This window comes from Manacus candei, unplaced genomic scaffold (genome assembly GCF_025592945.1).
Source record: "Manacus candei isolate 608988 ecotype Guabito, Panama unplaced genomic scaffold, ASM2559294v1 h1tg000008l, whole genome shotgun sequence".
NCBI lineage: Eukaryota > Metazoa > Chordata > Aves > Passeriformes > Pipridae > Manacus > Manacus candei.
The window spans coordinates 12,411,706-12,429,605 of NW_026138056.1; the positions used below are offsets into that span (position 1 = coordinate 12,411,706).

Here is a 17,900-nt window from a genome sequence, read left to right on the forward strand (position 1 = left end):
CCACCAAAGGCACTGTGAATGGAACGTAGACTTATGGAGCATGGGAGAGAGGGGTATGGTAACTCCTAATGTCTTTGTTCAAGTGTGCCTGACATCCCTTTCTGTATGCACAGAACACTGAAATCTGCAAATTAATTACACACCTTCTTCCTGGGAAGTGGATAGAAAAAGGGGTTTGTATTTGGCATTAAAATAATGCAGTTGGTTTCTCACTAGTTGTGGAACATCTTGGGAAAACACATTAAGAGTGAGCGTGTGCGCAGGTGCACACATGTGGAAGAGAGAGACAGGGAGGATGCAGAGGATCACACCTTCTGCTGAACTGCTGATGGGCCTGACCAGAAGGAGGATGCCACTTATGAAGGACAGATCTCATACTGCTTCTCCAGTTGAGACCATATCCAGTCAATTCAGTCAATATTATTTGCAGCCCCAAAAATGCAAAACTGTTGCATGGAAGCCAGCTTGTCAACATGAAGTTTCTGTTCTTCTAGAACATCATACTACATAGAACTCCACTGTCAGCCATACTTTGACAGTTAATCATCTAAACATCTATTTTTAATCCATACATGTTTTTCTGAAGCAGTCTGTTTTTCTATAATTTCAATACCCAGCAAAATACTCAGCTGTCAGGGTCAAATTTTTCTTTCAGACTGTGTACCTTCCTCCCTAACAGCAAAACCTCCTATAAATGTTACTAAACGCTTAATACTGTGTTTGAGCCCTGAGTCCAGGTTTTCACTTAAATCCAAAGGTGATCAGTAACTTAAAAATCAACACTATCTCCAATATCCACTATTTTTTCAGCATGCAGTTAAACTTAAAGGTTTGAGATGAGACAGAGAGATCTGGCTGTACAGGTCTGAAACTAAAATGGGACTTTCCAGCAGCTAAGATTTACCATCAAAGTTGCAAAACAATTTTTTTGGAGTAGTTGTTGTTCATGGTTTCCTTAGATAAATCCAAAACACAACAGAAAGCCACTTTCAAGTAATGGTCACACATTAATTTCATGTGGGGCCACACTTGAAATTCTCTGGTCTGGACTACAAGATTACATAGTGAATTGTGTCTGATAGGATGCAAGGTGGGTTTTGCATTGCCAGCAGGGTTGCAGGTATGATTATGGCTTCAAAGCCATAACAATGTAAATCACAACAAAGGCTTCAATACAAAAGTCAAACAGTATTTTAAAAATTCTTCTTTTTCTAATTAATACAATCTCGGAGAGCAGACACACAGCCTGGACACGGGCTTGCGGCTAGCCACTCCATACGACACTCCTGTCACATACAAGTTCTGTGCGTGGAGTGGCTATTTACAGTGGCATCTCCGCAGCGAATTCCCACACTGCCGACCTGGGCTGGCACCGCCGGCTGGAGCTCAAATGGACAACGGGCACCCGATGGCCAACTTTGGGGAAGGAGGGGTACAGGCTACTCTTGCAAAACAAATGCACAGTCGCAGGGCTTGCTTGTAACCATTTTGCCTCCTTTTCCAATACGATATTAAGTGAGCAACTGACACGGATATCTACAGGACGTGGGGAGCCTCGGAAGCGCAGTACCGCAGCTTTTTAGCTGTGCGGGACCCGGGTTTTCTGCACGCACGACTCTCCACCGCAGGACTGCAAGTGGACAACAGAGCAAACTTTTAGCGTGCGGAAAAGGAGAGGGGGTTTGCGACTCTCTGCCCCCTTTAACACCCCTGGTGTTAAAACCGATAGGTCCCGTAGTGTCTTCGGGAAGGGCGTGCCCTGGCTGCCATCCCTCGGTGCAAAACGCAGGAGAAGGGCAACAACGCGGAGCCCCTCACCTGGTTACGCACTCCTCCCGGGGCTGGGCAGCTGCGGGTCCCCGCGGGCGCGGACGTGGAGCGCCCCTCCCGCAGCCGCGCACTCCGCTCCCCGAAGGTTTCCCTTAAAGTCATCTTTGGTTTGGGGGGAGGGTTGGGGGGGTTGGGGGACTGTCCCCGCCCGCCTGCCTCTCTCCTGCCGGCCGCTTGCCTTCCCTCCCTCCGCGCCCCGCGAGGGCCGCGCACTCACCCGCGGCGCGGAGCGGCCGCTCCGTCGCTCATGCCTCCCCGGCGGGCGCGGGTGAGCGGCGGGGCCGGGGCGGGCCGGGGCCGGGGCGAGGGGCGGGGGCGGGACGGCTCCCGACGGCTCCCGACCGAGCGGCTGCCGCCGCCGCGCTGCCCTACCTGCTGCGCCGGGCGGGCGGCGGGGACTCGAGGCGCGGCCGCCCGAGCACCGGCTGCGGGTCGCTTGTGGTCATGTGCCTGTGCAGAGTAGTGCAGGGGGGTCGCGGCTGCCGGTCAAAAAGAAGCGGCGCGGGGCTGCCCGGTAATGGGAAGGATTCAAAGGTTTCTCAGTTTCTTCTCTGCCACTCTGTATTAAAGGGGAAAAAAAGCCCTAGCAGCTCTGCAGCCAGGGAGCTTTATCCATCTAAAATACCTATGAGTACTTTAATAGAACTCTACTGGCTACAAAATCATAGAATCATAGAATACCCTGTGTTGGAAGGAACCCAGAAGAATCGAGTCCAACTCCTGGCTCTGCACAGGACAGCCCCAAGAATCACACAGTGTGCCTGAGAGCATTGATCAAATACTTCTTGAACTCTGGTACTGTGACCATTCCCTGGAGAGCCTGTTTCAGTGCCCAGTCACCATAAATGTCCCCTGATAGAGGTTCATGCCATTCCCTCGGGTCCTGTCATTGGTCACTATGGAGAAGAGATTGGTACTTGCTCCTCTGCTTCCCCTCATGAAGAAGTCCTGGACTGTGATGAGGTCTCCCCTTGGTCTCCTTTTCTCCAGGCTGAAGTGAGCCAAGTGACCTCAACCACTCTGCATTTGGTTTTCCCTTTAGACCCTTCACTGTCTTCATAGTCCTCCTTTGGATGCTCTCTAGTAACTTTATATTCTTCCTATATTGTGTTTTCATAGAATCATAAAATCACAGAATTAACCAGGTTGGAAAAGACCTCTGAGATCATCAAGTCCAACCCTTGATCCAGCACCGCCGTAGTTACTAGACCATGGCACTAAGTGCCACATCCAGTTTCATCTTAAAAACCTCCAGGGAAGGTGAATCCACCACTTCCCTGGGCAGCCCATTCCAATGTCTGATTACTTCCTCCATAAAAAACTTCTTCCTAATATCCAGCCTAAACCTCCCCTGGCAGAGTGTGAGATTATGCCCTCTTGTCCTGTGGGTTGTCTGGGAGACCGACACCCACCTGGCTACAACCTCCTTTCAGGGAATTGTAGACAGTGATGAGGTCTCCTCTGAGCCTCCTCTTCTCCAGGCTAAACAATCTCAGCTTCCTTAGCCTCTTCTCATAGGACTTGTGCTTGAGTCCCTTCACCAGCCTTGCTGCTCTTCTCTGGACCTGCTCCAGCATCTCAATAACCTTTCTGAACTGAGGGGCCCAGAACTGGACACAGTACTCCAGGTGTGGCTTCACCAGCACTGAGTACAGGAGAAGAATTACTTCCCTGGACCTGTTGGCCACACTGTTCCTGATAGAGGCCTGGATGCCATTGGCCTTCTTGGCCACCTGGGCACACTGCTGGCTCATGTTCACCTTCCTGTCAGTCCAAACTCCCAGGTCCCTTTCTGCCTGGCTGCTCTCCAGCCACTCTGTCCCCAGCCTGTCGCACTGCAGGGGGTTGTTGTGGCCAAAGTGCAGGACCCGGTACTTGGTCTTGTTGAACCTCATCCCGTTGGAATCAGACCATCTCTCCAACTTGTCCAGGTCCCTCTGAAGAGCCCTCCTGCCTTCCAGCTGATTGACACTCCTCCCCAACTTGGTGCCATCTGCAGATTTGCTGATGGTGGACTCAATCCCCTCATCCAGATCATCAGTAAAGATATTAAACAGAACTGGGCCCAACACTGATCCCTGGGGGACACCACTAGTGACCGGCCACCAACTGGATGCAACACCGTTCACCACCACTCTCTGGGCCCAACCCTCCAGCCAGTTTTTAACCCAGGACAGAGTGCTCCTGTCCAAGCTGTAGACTGCCAGCTTTTCCAGGAATATGCTGTGGGAGATGGTGTCAAAGGCTTTGCTGAAGTCCAGGTAGACCACATCCACAGCCTTCCCCTCATCCACCAGGCGGGTCACCTGGTCATAAAAAGAGATCAGGTTGGTCAGGCAGGACCTGCCCCTCCTAAACCCCTGATGGCTGGTCTGATCCCTTGTCCATCCTGTAGGTATTGTGTGATTGCACTGAGGATGATCTGCTCCATAACCTTGCCAGGCACTGAGGTCAGGCTGACAGGCCTGTAGTTTCCCAGGTCCTCCTTCCGGCCCTTTTTGTGGATCAGTGTGACATTCGCCAACTTCCAATCATCTGGGACCTTTTCATTGTTGTGGTTTTATTTGGTGAAGTTGCTAAATTCAATAAAGTTTTGCCCAGTGTGGAATGCCAAATGGAGGCCACTGGAAAATACTGTTTAAATTAGACCATGATGATCTCTGTTGAGAAAATTCACATGGACCCTACCCAATGCCTCTACAGCAAGAAAACAATTCAGTGAAAAAACAGCTCTTCATGTAATAAGAAAACCCACAAAGTTGTCTAAGCTCCCAGGCACAACTATTTCATTAGAGAATGCATAGAAATTGACACTTGAAGAAAACATGGGTGAAAATGGAACAAAGTACTTAGAAAATCCTTTTTTTCTAGCGGCCTAGACCTTTGCACACAGTAGAAGAATCTGTGCATAAGTTATATAAAAAACATTCTCAGGGACATGTTCAAGTGTAAAATAAGGCTAAACAACAACTACCGTGATGCATTCATGCAGCAACTGCGAAAATAAAAGTTTGGCATGATCAGCCAGCCTGTACAAGACACATTGTGCCAGATACTCCTTCTAACCATGAGAAAACAGTGCAAGATCTGAAGAACTAGTCTGGACATGGAAACCACAGATAGAAAGTCCTCTCTTAGCTTCTGCTAGGAGATTGTAGATAATAATTTAAAACAGTGAAAAGTAAGCATAATGTGTAACATTATCAATTAATTTGTACACACAGCAATAAAAAAGTCATGTCCATGAGTTAAATACTTACCAATCACAGTTGATGGTAAAAGAGGGTTATCATAAAGTATAAATGTAGGTGTTTCTCCCAATTTTGCCTACTCTTCCCCTAAAACCATGTCATAAAAGATACCAAGAGACATTCGCAATTTGATGGCAAAAGACAAACTGCAGGCTTGGTGTTTGCTTTTCTTGTTTTCAAGCTTTACTTCACTTGCTTATGTCTTGAGTTGGTCAAGATGGGGCTGAGGGAGGAGGGGGATACAGTCATCACTGCACATCTCTGCTCTTTCATTTGGTGTGCTTGGTTTTTCAATCTATGCCCTCCACAACCTGCTACAGTGATTTCAGAAACTTCCAGTCCTAACATTGTCTTACTGACATATAAGGCCATAATTTACTACATATGCCCAAAGACCAAATTTTTCTGTCAAGGCTGCAGGAGTCACTCACAATGAAAGTATTTCAGGTAGTATGTTTGTCTGCATACTATTCTTTTACCCCTCTTCCCTTTTTGCCCTCTGCCAGGAATTACTGTACAAAAAGGTCATTTTTTAAGCGCTCTTTTTCAAACATCTGTGCCTTCCCTTCATGTGCTTTGAAGATGCCATGCCTCTTCCCACATGCATTCGGTTGCATTATCTGATTATTTCAGACTTTGACACCACGGCTACTGCTGTCATACAAATCCTTTCTTCTGTTGTTCCAAAATCTGCAAAAGGCACCCATGCAAACCTCAAATTTCTTTCAAGTTTTGGAACTGGCTGTTTAAAATCAGAGTTGAGTTTACTTTCATAGCTTTGCCTTGAAAACACACTTGTTCTTTGGCACCTTGTGAACTCTACTCCTTTGGCATGTTTGTTTGTTCACAAACAAAATATGCTTAACAAAACCAGTAATTGCTTTTCCTTTTCTTGCAGATAGCATGTGTCTGCTCTTTTTGATCTTCAGAGCAGATCACTGCCAAACAGAGAAGCCAGAACATTAATAGCTTCTGTCACTGCTACCATTCTTATTGTGATAAATCTTCTGGAGGATTAGACAAAGGTTGTGGCCGCATAAAACAGAGAAAGGCAATGCTTCGGGCACAAACCTGGAGCGAACTGCACAGTGCCAACTCTGATCAAACAAACGGACTATGTTCTGTTGTAAGCACAGAAGGCAAGGAAGACATCCCTTGAGATAGCACTGAACATCAGAGGAAAGCTGCCCCAGTTTGTACAGGGATAAATTTGCCAATGTTTGGAGATGGGACCACATAGGTTCGTTTTTGTTAGTTTGGTTTTTCATAGTTTTTGTTTTGGTTTGGTTGGGGTTTTGGTTTGGTTTGGTTTTGGTTTTTTTTGGTTTTAATATGTATTTTCATCTTTAAAAACCTGGGCTAATTCATTTTGGACTTCTGTCCAACAATGAAATATTGCTCCAGCTGCTGTGCTCGACATAGTTAAGGAAATAACTTACAAAAGAATATTATGAAAAATTTAAAGATGGTGTTAAAACTCAATCTGTGTCGGGCCTGGGGCGGGGGGAATGTGCAGAGGAATCTTGCAGTGTGTCTTCTTCTCCTTCACTGAACATTAAATCTGAGTTTCTACAGTAATTTCTAGGGCATCATGAATTAAAGATCTCCGTAGGAACATAAGCCATGGTGAGAAGATGCTCCAACACATAAGACATCCCCATTCTAAACAAGAACTTCCCAGATAGTTGAAGCGTGCTGGATCTGGGATTTCAGTTTAGTCTGTTATGGAGGAGAGGGCACACTGCCAGAGTTGGAGAGGAATGTGCAAACAGCTAATTCCAGCTAAAACAATATTAGAGAGAGGCAGAAAAACTCCCAGCACTAGCTTCTATCACCTCACTGGGTAGCAGTGTGGGAAGAGTTCCTTTGCTTCTATGGCAAGTCTCATGGATATCCATTCCTGGGCAACTCCATCAGACAGTGGGGTTTGTCAGACAAGACTGAAGCAAATTAAAAAAGACTAAAGCCTAAAAAAAGAACATAATTTAGAAGCACTGTGTGTTTTCTCAGTGTCTTTGTACCCAGCGAATCTGGACTCCCCTCCCTTAAGTTGCTGTTGTTAAGCTCCTCAGCTCACTCGACTCCTCTCAGCACCACTTCATGCTTTTAGTTTCCAAAAGCAATGAGGTTTACATGCCTGTTCTCTCTCTCTCTACCCCTCTCTTTGTTCTGGGTGTTCCTGCCCTTTTCAACAGATCTTGAACCCACCAGGTACTTTCAGCTACTGCTGATGGAGGATCAGAAATCCCAAAGCTGTTTAGGCTCCTGCCAGCCCCATGGGCATGAGTGGCTGCAGGTAACCACAGTGAAAAGGACGCTTGCTGGAAGGGGAGACTACAGGAGGATTTGTAGGAGTGCCCTAGTGATGGAGGACTTAGTTGATGTTTTCAAAGTGGTTCAGACTCCTAGGAGACCAAATTCCTTTGACCTTCCTTGGCTCCTGTCAACAAGAGCATTTGAGAGCAGGCTGTAAGCCTTTCAGAAACCATTAGTGCTTGCAGAAACTTTCACTCTGTTGCCACTAATAAATCCCCCTCCCCTCACTCATTTATGTTTTATAAGTTTGGGTTAAGCTTTGTCTACTAAAAGGATCTTACATAAAACACCGCTTACTGAAACGTGATCTTTGCACATTTCTGAAGTTTTAATTTTCCTGTGGTGTAATCTTGTTACTTAGGTCATTCATTTTGTCACGCCTCGGTATCAGTCTGGTCCAGGTTTGGCTGCAGGGCTATGTTCTCCTGACATTTAGAGCAAGAATTCCCTGGGAAATCAGTCAAGGGATTTGACATTGCTGCTGGCTAAGCTCCAGTGGGTTTAGTTTTACTCTCCTTCTCTATTTATTGTGGAATCTGTCTGTCCACAAGCTGCACATTGAGTTCTGTGCTAGAGAAGGAGAACTAAAAGGGACAAAATGGCCATTCATTTGCGGGATTCATTCAGGCTTTTCAGAAAGGATTTACAAGAAGCTGTGCACTTAAATGACTGCTGAGCTTCCTTAGCCCTGCTCTATTACCTCCCTCACAAGACAATTTGGATCGACTGCTTTTTCCTTTGCCCTCTCCCCCACCTCAATAGGCTGCAATTAGAGTTGGAAAAGCAAAATTAAGAACTAGGTGGTACAGGAACCACCTGGAGGCTTTTCATCTTTAGAAATAATTTAATTTGAACATGGCACGGACAGGCCCTTTGTTGGGAAAAAAAAAAAAATCCTTTTTCTCCCCTCCTGCCACAAACTGCTACAACGTCAGTTGCAAAAAGCTGCATCAGTGGCATGAGCAGCCAGGATTTGATGAACTGGAGGAGAGGAGCAGGAAAGCAGCGCTGGGCACTCATGGGGGCACAAGAGAGTTAGGGGAAGAGTCCCAGGTTGCCTGGAAATGGAGGAGAGAAGCAAGCTCTCTTGTGGAGGGGGGCAATAACATATTGCAGCACAGAGCAGGATGCAGTAAGCTCTGCATGTGCTGGGAGGGAAAAACAGCCCATCATACTGGTGGTCTGTGTACTGAGGGCTGTATAGTCTTAGGCAGTGGAACCAAAAAGATTTATCTATCTTTGCTGGGTGAGACACTGAAATTCAGTTAAATGTTCACCAATTTAATCAGCCACAGAAAATGTGGTACTCAGTATACAGCACTGTTATACACTCTGGAACATCCAGCCATGCTTTTCTGACCAGTCTGAGTTGCTCTCCCTTACAGTGTTGTTGTTGTTTCTAAGCAAGCTCCTCAGCTTGAAATGCTCAGCCTCTTCTCTCACCACTGCTTCATTTTCCTACAGATATGAAGCTCAGTCAAAGAATTGTGGAGTTCAAGACTACAAAGTTACATAACATTTTCTATTTAACGTCATATGTCATAGACCATTACGTTTTACCTCAAGACACATTTCATGAGTTCAGTGACTTGTATTTGGTTAAATATATTTTATGAAAACACCCTTGCTTAGACTTGAAAACTCATGGGATGGAAAATCCACACATTCCCTTGGTAGCTTATTCCCAAGACTAATAATTTTCATCACCGAAAATGGTCTTTGTCTCTAAACCGAGTTTGTATGAATTCATCTGCTATATGCTGCCTCTTATTATGCTGTTCTCTCCCAGATTAAAAAGCCTCTTGTACTTCTACTGTCTCCCCATGAGGATACTTATATAATGTGAGCAATTCATCTCTTCATCATCCTTTTGATAAGCTAAGTAGACCGAGCTCTCAGAGTCTTTCCCTCTAAAGAAAATTCACTGATTTTTTTTTCCAGCTCTTGTTTGTGCCTTCACCACTTTTTCAACATGCTTTTTAAAATGCATTTTTAATATTGATCTCCCAGAAGGCATATTCTGAAGTCAAGGCATTTCCTGTAGCACACCTGGGAATTGAATTAGCCATTCTTGCCACAGCATTGCATTGAGGAAACCTTCTTCCTTGCTTCTCCACAATAACTCCTCAGACCTTCTGGGGATATAACCCTCATTCTGTAGATAAGTCTTGTTTCATTCTGAGGCATGCAATTTTGCAGACATTCTGTCTGACAGGGATCACAGTAGAGCGTGATCCACTCTGCTGTGTTTGGCCATCCTTTTCTCAACCTATTGATTTAATTCATGGTCAAACTATACTGGCAGTGATTCTATATTTACTTCCAGATTTACCCACCCTAAAGCACATGAGGCCCCACAGTGATCGCTTCAGATCCCCCAACAGCTTCCAAGATTAGTATATTAAGTACCTTCAGAGATCTGTCAGCCAGGTCTGAATCGATTTTACTGTTCCATGGCTAACATACAGTGGTAATGCTTTAAACAGACAAAACTCAGTATAGCAGTAAAGCCTCTAGAAATGCTGAAACACACTGTACAGCTATGTCTGTTGACCATTGTGTAATTTTAAAAATTAAATCTGTTCTGTGTTGTTTTTAATTTTCTTTTTTTTTTTCCTTTGGCAAGGCTGAGCCTCAGTGGCATAGTATACCTGACATGTGGCCAAATGCTAGGAATTTGTTCTTTGTCCAAGCCATCTTTTGTATATAATACAATGATAATATGTATAATACATATATAACTTTATATTCATAGTATTTGTATACCTAATGGAAACATATGCCATGAATGGGCTCATGCAGCATGTTCTGAGAAAGACAACTTTGCTTCAGATCATTCAGATTATCTTTGTAGATTACTATTTTGTAGTAACTGTTGTCTTAATTCTATGTATTTTACAGTGGTTATCTTCCCTCTCAACATTAATACCTTCTAAAAGCTAGAACCTCAGGCCACATATGTGAAGAGGTTGATCCTTTTTCTATGCAGAGGTTCATCTTTTATTGAACTAACTGAAAAGGATCGTCTGACTATGAATATTTACAAGTCTGAGCTTTTTCATCCATAAGCTTCTAAAGAAAACCTGATAACATGCTTTTTTTCCAAATCCTTTGTAGAACAGTAAGTTTATTTCTCATGGATTTTCATGCTTACAGCTTGCAAAAACCCGCAACAGATCAAGCCTAGTAACTTGTGATACAAGAACTGCCTTTTTACTGGACTAGGAGAAAGGCTTCAAACTCAGAAATGGCAATTGAAGATATTCAATGTCTTTTATGGCAGAGGCTGAACTCCTTTGGAGAATCTTGTATTGGCTCAACTATCAAGAAAGATAATAGAGATTAATACAAAGAAACAAACACTTCTTGCTGCTGTCTTCAGCTTTAATGATACTAGCTTAAAGCTACTTCATGGGTGGGTGTATGGTTGGTTTGTGAGCATATGAGAACTGAGCAGCTAACAATGCTTTGTCTTCAGCTACTGAACTCCAGTGAGCACATGCAGCCACAGAAAACAGTCTTTTGGGGCCCATAGCTCTTGTCCAGTTATTTGCAGGCATTGGCACCCCACAGCTATGGAGTGTGAGTGGCAGATGCAATCTGTTAAGACTGGGTGAAATCAAGCACAGGGCCACAGGGCTTTCCTGCTTTATGCTACTTTCACATGTCATGTTCATATCTAAGCATTATTTTCTGATCTAACCTCCACGACTGCCTTCTACAGGCACTTAGTTGTTGGCAAGCTGCTTCAAGCCAACTGAAGGAAAAAAGCTGTGAGCTGTGCAAATAGTTAAAAACAAGACAAGATTTTTGGGATTAAAAGTATTTTTTTTAACTTGTTTGCAGACTTATTAATACAGAGCAACCAGTCTGAGACCATTCTTAATGCCTGACGTCTTTAAACTCATTCATCCTTTTTCTTGCATCCATCTTTTGGATAGATAACCCTGCTATAAGTTGCTGTTTACATAGGATTTCATTAGTTTTGTGGAGAAAACTGTTTTTGTGAAGACAGATATTGCATTAAATTGGAGGTTATAAAGGAGACAAATATGGCTGATCATAACCCCCAAGGCAGGGGGATTGGAACTAGATGATCTTCAAGGTTCCCTTCCAACCCAAACCTCTTCAGGTCAGAACAGTCTGACCCCTGTTAAAAACAGACCTACCTTTATAAGAATGCACACAGACAAAGGGAAATTTCTGTGGGGTTTATGGTTTCATCTGTTCCCTTTTGAATAAGTGTAACATCCTCAACATCTATCTGATTTTCAGTTTCACCCTGCATACTTGACTGACATGAGCACATTTGTCTTACCAGCAGCGCGGCAGAACCAACAAGCCACTGAAAGGGATTCTTTTCAGCTACACGCCTCACCGGCACCGTTATCAGTGAGGTTCCCACTGCGGCATGGTCAGTTCTTGGGGTGTGAGAGGGGATGTAAAACCTCCCAGCCTGGTCCTCAGTGTTGCACGGTGGAGTTTGCAGAATGGTCTCTTCAAACATTATTTTTGACTTCTAAACTGAACCTTTTTGGTACAAAAGGCACAGAAAGGCACTTTCCACACAGTCTCACAATGCAATTTTTGCTGTCCAATGTCAGAAACTTGTAATTCATCCTTAAAAGGTCACGCTGATCCCAAGTGCATGGCCTCAAAGAATTGATGTGTACCTGAGAAATTGTAGATATTTCCAAGTTTCCAAAATCATGACAGGGCATAAAATGCATATGAAGTTCTTGAAGCCTGTGGCCAAGAAAGCCCAGCCCTTCCCTTCCCTTCCCTTCCCTTCCCTTCCCTTCCCTTCCCTTCCCTTCCCTTCCCTTCCCTTCCCTTCCCTTCCCTTCCCTTCCCTTCCCTTCCCTTCCCTTCCCTTCCCTTCCCTTCCCTTCCCTTCCCTTCCCTTCCCTTCCCTTCCCTTCCCTTCCCTTCCCTTCCCTTCCCTTCCCTTCCCTTCCCTTCCCTTCCCTTCCCTTCCCTTCCCTTCCCTTCCCTTCCCTTCCCTTCCCTTCCCTTCCCTTCCCTTCCCTTCCCTTCCCTTCCCTTCCCTTCCCTTCCCTTCCCTTCCCTTCCCTTCCCTTCCCTTCCCTTCCCTTCCCTTCCCTTCCCTTCCCTTCCCTTCCCAAACCTCCCCTCCCCTCCCCTCCCCTCCCCAAACCTCCCCTCCCCAAACCTAACCTTCCCAAACCTTCCCTTCCCAAACCTTCCCTCCCCTTTCCAAACCTTCCCTTCCCAAACCTTCCCTTCCTAAACCTTCCCAAACCTTCCCCATGTTCTAGTTTCATTTATTTATTTGTATATTTATTTTTACTGTTATTTTTTTACTCAAGTGATGATGCTGAAGTGGAACAAAGGTCAAGTCTTGGAGGGGAAAATAATCACCTGAGTTACAGGCAAGTGTAATTTTTGGGAAAAAGGGAGAATTTAAGGCACGTACAGAAAACAAAGTGAAGGCAAAACAACAGGGATCATAATGTAGTCAAATATCAAGCAACTGGAAAAATGTGAGGGAGCTTTCTATTGTGATCTTAAACAAGGTATTTTTAGGCAGGAGTCTGCCCTGATTCAATAAAGAGTAAATAGAATACAAATCTTCTCCCACTGTGTTTTTGTATGTAGAAGATACTGGAAGTCTTAGACTATTTCAGAAGTTTGGGCACACCATTGATTCAGTTGGGTTTTGTGATGAGGCCAAAAAGGAAAAAAAAAAAATAAAAAGCCTGTGAAACCCTATAACTGTCCAGTCTCAGTGGTTTTGTTACTGTGCCAAAATAAGGGGTCAAGGCATAATAGAAAAGGCACTAGAAAAGCTCACTTGCAGTAGATTTTACATAACAAGTTCCCAGCTTCTCTCATTCAGCCTGTGCCTGGTTTTGTAACCAAGACAGCACAGAGAGCAGATTTTAGCTATAAAGGTGCAAGTGGGTAGACCTTGTTTTCCTTTGGTAAATTGCAGTAAATTAATGAAGTGCCTGGTGCCTGGGGGTCAGGAGGCACAGAAAACAGTAATGAAAATGCTAGAAAGAATCTCTCAAAATGTCCCAAAATATTCCCTCTCCTTCTCCATGTCTTGTTCAGAAAGGCATGGGTTTGGCAAAGTAGTCCTTGCTGCTTCCAGTTCAGGGATATCTTTTATATAAAAAACCACTAGGCATGGTTTCGTAAGAACTGGGTTCTTCATCAACACTTAGGATTATCCCTTAAGGCCATCCTGCTTTTCAGACATGGCCTTTGCAGCTAGAGATGTGCCTGGCAGCAGCCCAGCCCACCTAAAAAGTTTTGCCTGCTTTCTCCAGCTGCTAACTTGCAGATTGAGTAGCCTAAAACACATCACCTTAAGCTGGAAATTTCAGCTTTCAAATAAAGCAAGGCAGAAAATAAATCGTGAGCCATATTTTGCTTGGTAAGAGTGCTTCCATTAGGGCAGTTTTTGCATACAAGAGGCAGTGCATTGCCCTTGACCCACTGCAGCCATTAGGGTGGACACAGCCAAAAAGATGCAGGGAGAAACAGGAGCCTTATTGGCAGCAACTCTGAGACACAGAAAAATTTTAACTTTGGTTCTGTGTTTGTCTTTTCCCTGCCGTTCAACAAGACCTGCAGGGATCATGAGGATTTTGAGAAACATCATCCTCCCTTGGAGCTGAGCTTTTGCTCTGCTGCAGTCTTAGGGTACTTTGATCAGAGATACAATAGCAAAGCAGCAATTTATTATTGTGCATTGTCACCTCCAGCCACAATTAACATTTCCCCTTCTCATTAGAGGTTTTCTCTCTGTCCCTTTTCTGTTGGTGTTTTTTTCTTTTTTTTTTTCTTTTTTTTTTAAGAGAATAGCAGAAGTCATAGCAAAGGTGACAGCTTGTGTCTGTGGCTTGAAGTGCACTATAGGGGGTAACATGATAACTTCCTTGAAGGTAGACAGATGCTGCAAGCCCTTGCCTACTTCCTCCTCTACAAAGTGCCCCACCAGGAAACCTCCTCCCAAAACCTGCAGCTGCATCCATGACCAGAAGCAGGCACAGGTGGACAAAGTGCAGACCCACAGACCTGGCAGCATCCTGTCCCAGGCAATCTAAAGAAGCAAAAAGAAAACCTGTGTCAGAGGAAAACTTGCAGTTTAGATTAATTTGGAATAATGTCATGGTTTTGCAACATGCTAATAGAATGTTTGCATGCCCGTATCTTAATAATAAACATTTAAGAACTTTAAAGTCAAATGCAGGACTTAAGCAAAGTAACTCCCACTACCATTGTTACCTTTGTCTGGGCATTATAAGATTCAGATATGTATATTGTGTGTGTGCATGTGCATTTATAAAATGTGCATGCACTTACATTGCATTTGTGCAAGTTCGTAGGGAGGAAACTGCTATGTTGTTGAACTCAGCTTTCTGAACACACATGGTTTCTCAGATGAACTGTAACTCATTATCATTCTTAAAACTTCAAAAGCTGTCTGTGTGTGTGTCTGCTTTTATCAAGAATGAGATAATTCAATATGTGGGTCCTGAAATGCCCAGATAAATCTGCTCTGCTCCTATACCTTATGTCTCAGAATGCTGTTTCTTGAATGCAAATTATACAGGACACTTCAAATCTACAAATCTTGGGAAATGAGCAGTATCGTGAGCTTTTGTGGAAACTTTGGTTTCTGGAAGGAATTTGAGAGAAAAAAAACCAAACCCTGAGATAGAAGGAATTTCTACATGACAAGGTCAAGACAAATATGTGTGCACAGATGGTGGCTGACAGTACCATACTCTCAGGCAGGCTTATTAGTGCAGCCTCAGTGCTATGATAACATAGATGTGCAGGACTGGAGGTGACTTAAACTTGACAGCTGAGAGCAAACGAGCAATTGGTTCACCAATTTGTGCTGACATACTTAAAGAGGGAGGGAAATTGTATGTGAGGAGACAGAGGAAAGGAAGCAACAATTACATATACTAAAAAAAAAAAGTTATAGTCATGGCCTTGAGATTTTCTTTTTCCTTTTGTAAGGACTCTTTCCCTTCCCTCACAGTTGTTAATCACATTGTTTTCTGAAGACAAAAAGAAGAAAGCAACAGTCTGTCTCAGTGTCATCTCCATGTTATTAGTAGCCTCCATAGAGCCATAGAAAAAGTGGTTATATTAATAGGAGATAAATCCTGAAATATTCTAGCAGCCAGGTAAACTGCAGCCTGTCACAGGAGTGGCAGGACCTCAGAAAGGGATGGGGGAACAAGGTCCTGGGTACTGAATTGTACAACTCTAGTGTTTAGGAGAAGACAGGGATTTGCATACCTGATTGGGATCCATTGCTTCTGCAGAACTCTCTAGTTAAGCATCACTTTATTTACAGCTACTGCACCAAAATAAAATAGCTTCTCTTTTATTTGGGCTCAGAGTAAAATGCAACAGCAAGATTGTCACCCTGTCTCTGCTCTCCTCTGTACCAGAGGAACTGGAGGGACACTTGCCCCTGGTCAGACACTCTGGCATTGGTTTTATGCTGAGGCAGTGCCTGGATAGGCTTGACAAATGCACAGTGTTTTGAAACAGAGCTTGCATTCTTAAGCCTGCCAATTGCCCAGAACAGAGTGGAATGATGCATTTCTCAGCTGGAGCAAAGCTGGGAAGCCCCCAGCTTCCTCCAAGCCATTGGAAGTAAAACATAAAGAAAGGTCATGAATATCCTATGAGTTAAATTCCATACCAATACCTAATTTCTAACCACAGCTCTTTATCCACATAGTTCAATGATTTTAGGAGAAGGTGCATGGTATAATTTCCTTCCGTGTACAGGACCACTTTACCAATGGGGACACCGAGGCACAGAGAATTTCATGTTTGTCCAACAAGTCTATGAAGTTACAGAACTTGGAGGAAGATCCAGGTCTCTGAAGTCCAAGTATGTCACTCCAGCCAAAAGCAGAGCTACATCTGAAATAGAAGAAACATGTGGGACTCACTGCAGTTAGCTACAGTTCAGAGCTCAACTGTACAGAGCTCAACTGTTCTCCCACAAAACAGATATTTTCATTAATACCAAACAATCTAAGATATTCTCATTAAACTAAATAATATGACTGTTTTCTGTATCCACCCACTTGGACACATTTTGGAAGGCAAAGCAATCCCAGGCATCTGGGGATATGAACAGATGTCCTTTGCTAAGTCAGACAGTTCCACCTCCCAGTACTTTATGTACCTGCCCTGCCCTCTGAACAGTACATGAGTTGGTTGATACAGGACAGGTGCATCCATATTTTCAGTGAAGTATAATAATTTATGGTCTGATTTCAGACTTTAGGTTCTGAGAGCAAAGTAGTTTTGAAGGCATCAAAGGAGGTTATAAAGCTGATAAACTGGTTTTAGCATTACAGTTAAAAAGATTTATCTGATGTATTGTTAGCCTGAAGGCACATACAACAAAGACATTTATACATAACCTACGTATACAATACAAAGCTCTAGTAAAATATTTTCCTTTCAAAGTGCAAAGTGTCATATTGCAATTTTCATTTAAATTTAAACTACACCTAAAATTAAAGTGGTGATCTCCAAGGACACATCACAAAGACAGAACAGCCTGAGGCTGGAGTAGCTCCAATAAATTTGGCCTTTTGGGGGAGTTCCATCAGAGGACATTTCAAGAGTATGTGTCGTGTTTGATTGCACTGTGGCCGCACACCTCTGACTTCAGCAAGCAACAGTTTACCAGCAGTTTTAAAGAGATGGGCATAATGGCTGTGTCTGTGCTTTGCAAGCCAAATCCTACCTGAAAAAAAAGAAGCTGCCTTATGTTGACAAGTGTATCAGAATTTGAGAATGCACACCTATGCAGTTTAATTTATTTTTAATTTATTGCTATTTTATTTATTAATTATTTTAAAACCTTATTATTAAGTAAAACAATTCGGTTTTATTTAATACTGATTCATTTTAGAAGAAAGGCAGATATGGAACATTAGCTCCCAAAAATCAAGTTTAAATTTTAGGAGGGAAGCACAGCTGTCTGGTGTTTGGAAGAGACACATGAGCCAAGGGAGCACTCTCCTCCTACTCCAGTCCTCCCCCAGACTCACTGTAATGCCTTTACAGCACGTCTGACTTGCTCTGACAACCGACCTGCACTAGAGAAGTGCTTAGAGATCTTCAAATGAAGAAATGTTCATAACTAAAATGCATTTACTGTAATGAAGCCCCTTAAAAGAGGCTCTGCATGCTGCAGCTGATCTCTAGTGTAAATGTAATTGCACTGAATGTTGTGGAGTGTATTTTTATTCCTCTTCTGCATACGTTCAATATAATTTTCTGAATAAGACAAACATCTGTGCACAGTTGTGGAGATGGGGTTTTATACTTGTTATAGCGGATGACCTTCAGTTCCTGGTTTTGCTTAGCATTCTTACAAAATATAAAAAAAGTTACAACCCAACCTCACATTCTAACCTTTCAAAATTTACTTTTAAAAATAGAGGTTATCTTTTATGCTGCAAATTATGCCTTTATCTCTTA

The 17,900-nt window shown here is 43.6% G+C and overlaps 1 protein-coding gene across 2 annotated transcripts in view; it reads right to left on the reverse strand.

Moving 5' to 3' along the window:
• Positions 1–17,900, reverse strand: part of AQP4 (aquaporin 4) — a 51,010-nt gene that overhangs the window by 11,173 nt on the left and 21,937 nt on the right. The window contains exons 2-5 of one of the 2 annotated variants that reach the window (XM_051775467.1): positions 16,196–16,322; positions 14,386–14,469; positions 11,716–12,070; positions 2,203–2,389 (exon numbers count right to left, since the gene is read on the reverse strand). In XM_051775467.1, the coding sequence (XP_051631427.1) occupies positions 2,203–2,276 (74 nt within the window). In that variant the 5' untranslated portion in view covers positions 2,277–2,389; positions 11,716–12,070; positions 14,386–14,469; positions 16,196–16,322. Of the gene's footprint in view, positions 1–2,047; positions 2,106–2,202; positions 2,390–11,715; positions 12,071–14,385; positions 14,470–16,195; positions 16,323–17,900 lie in introns of those variants that run through there. The other variant, XM_051775470.1, reaches the window with a different exon arrangement.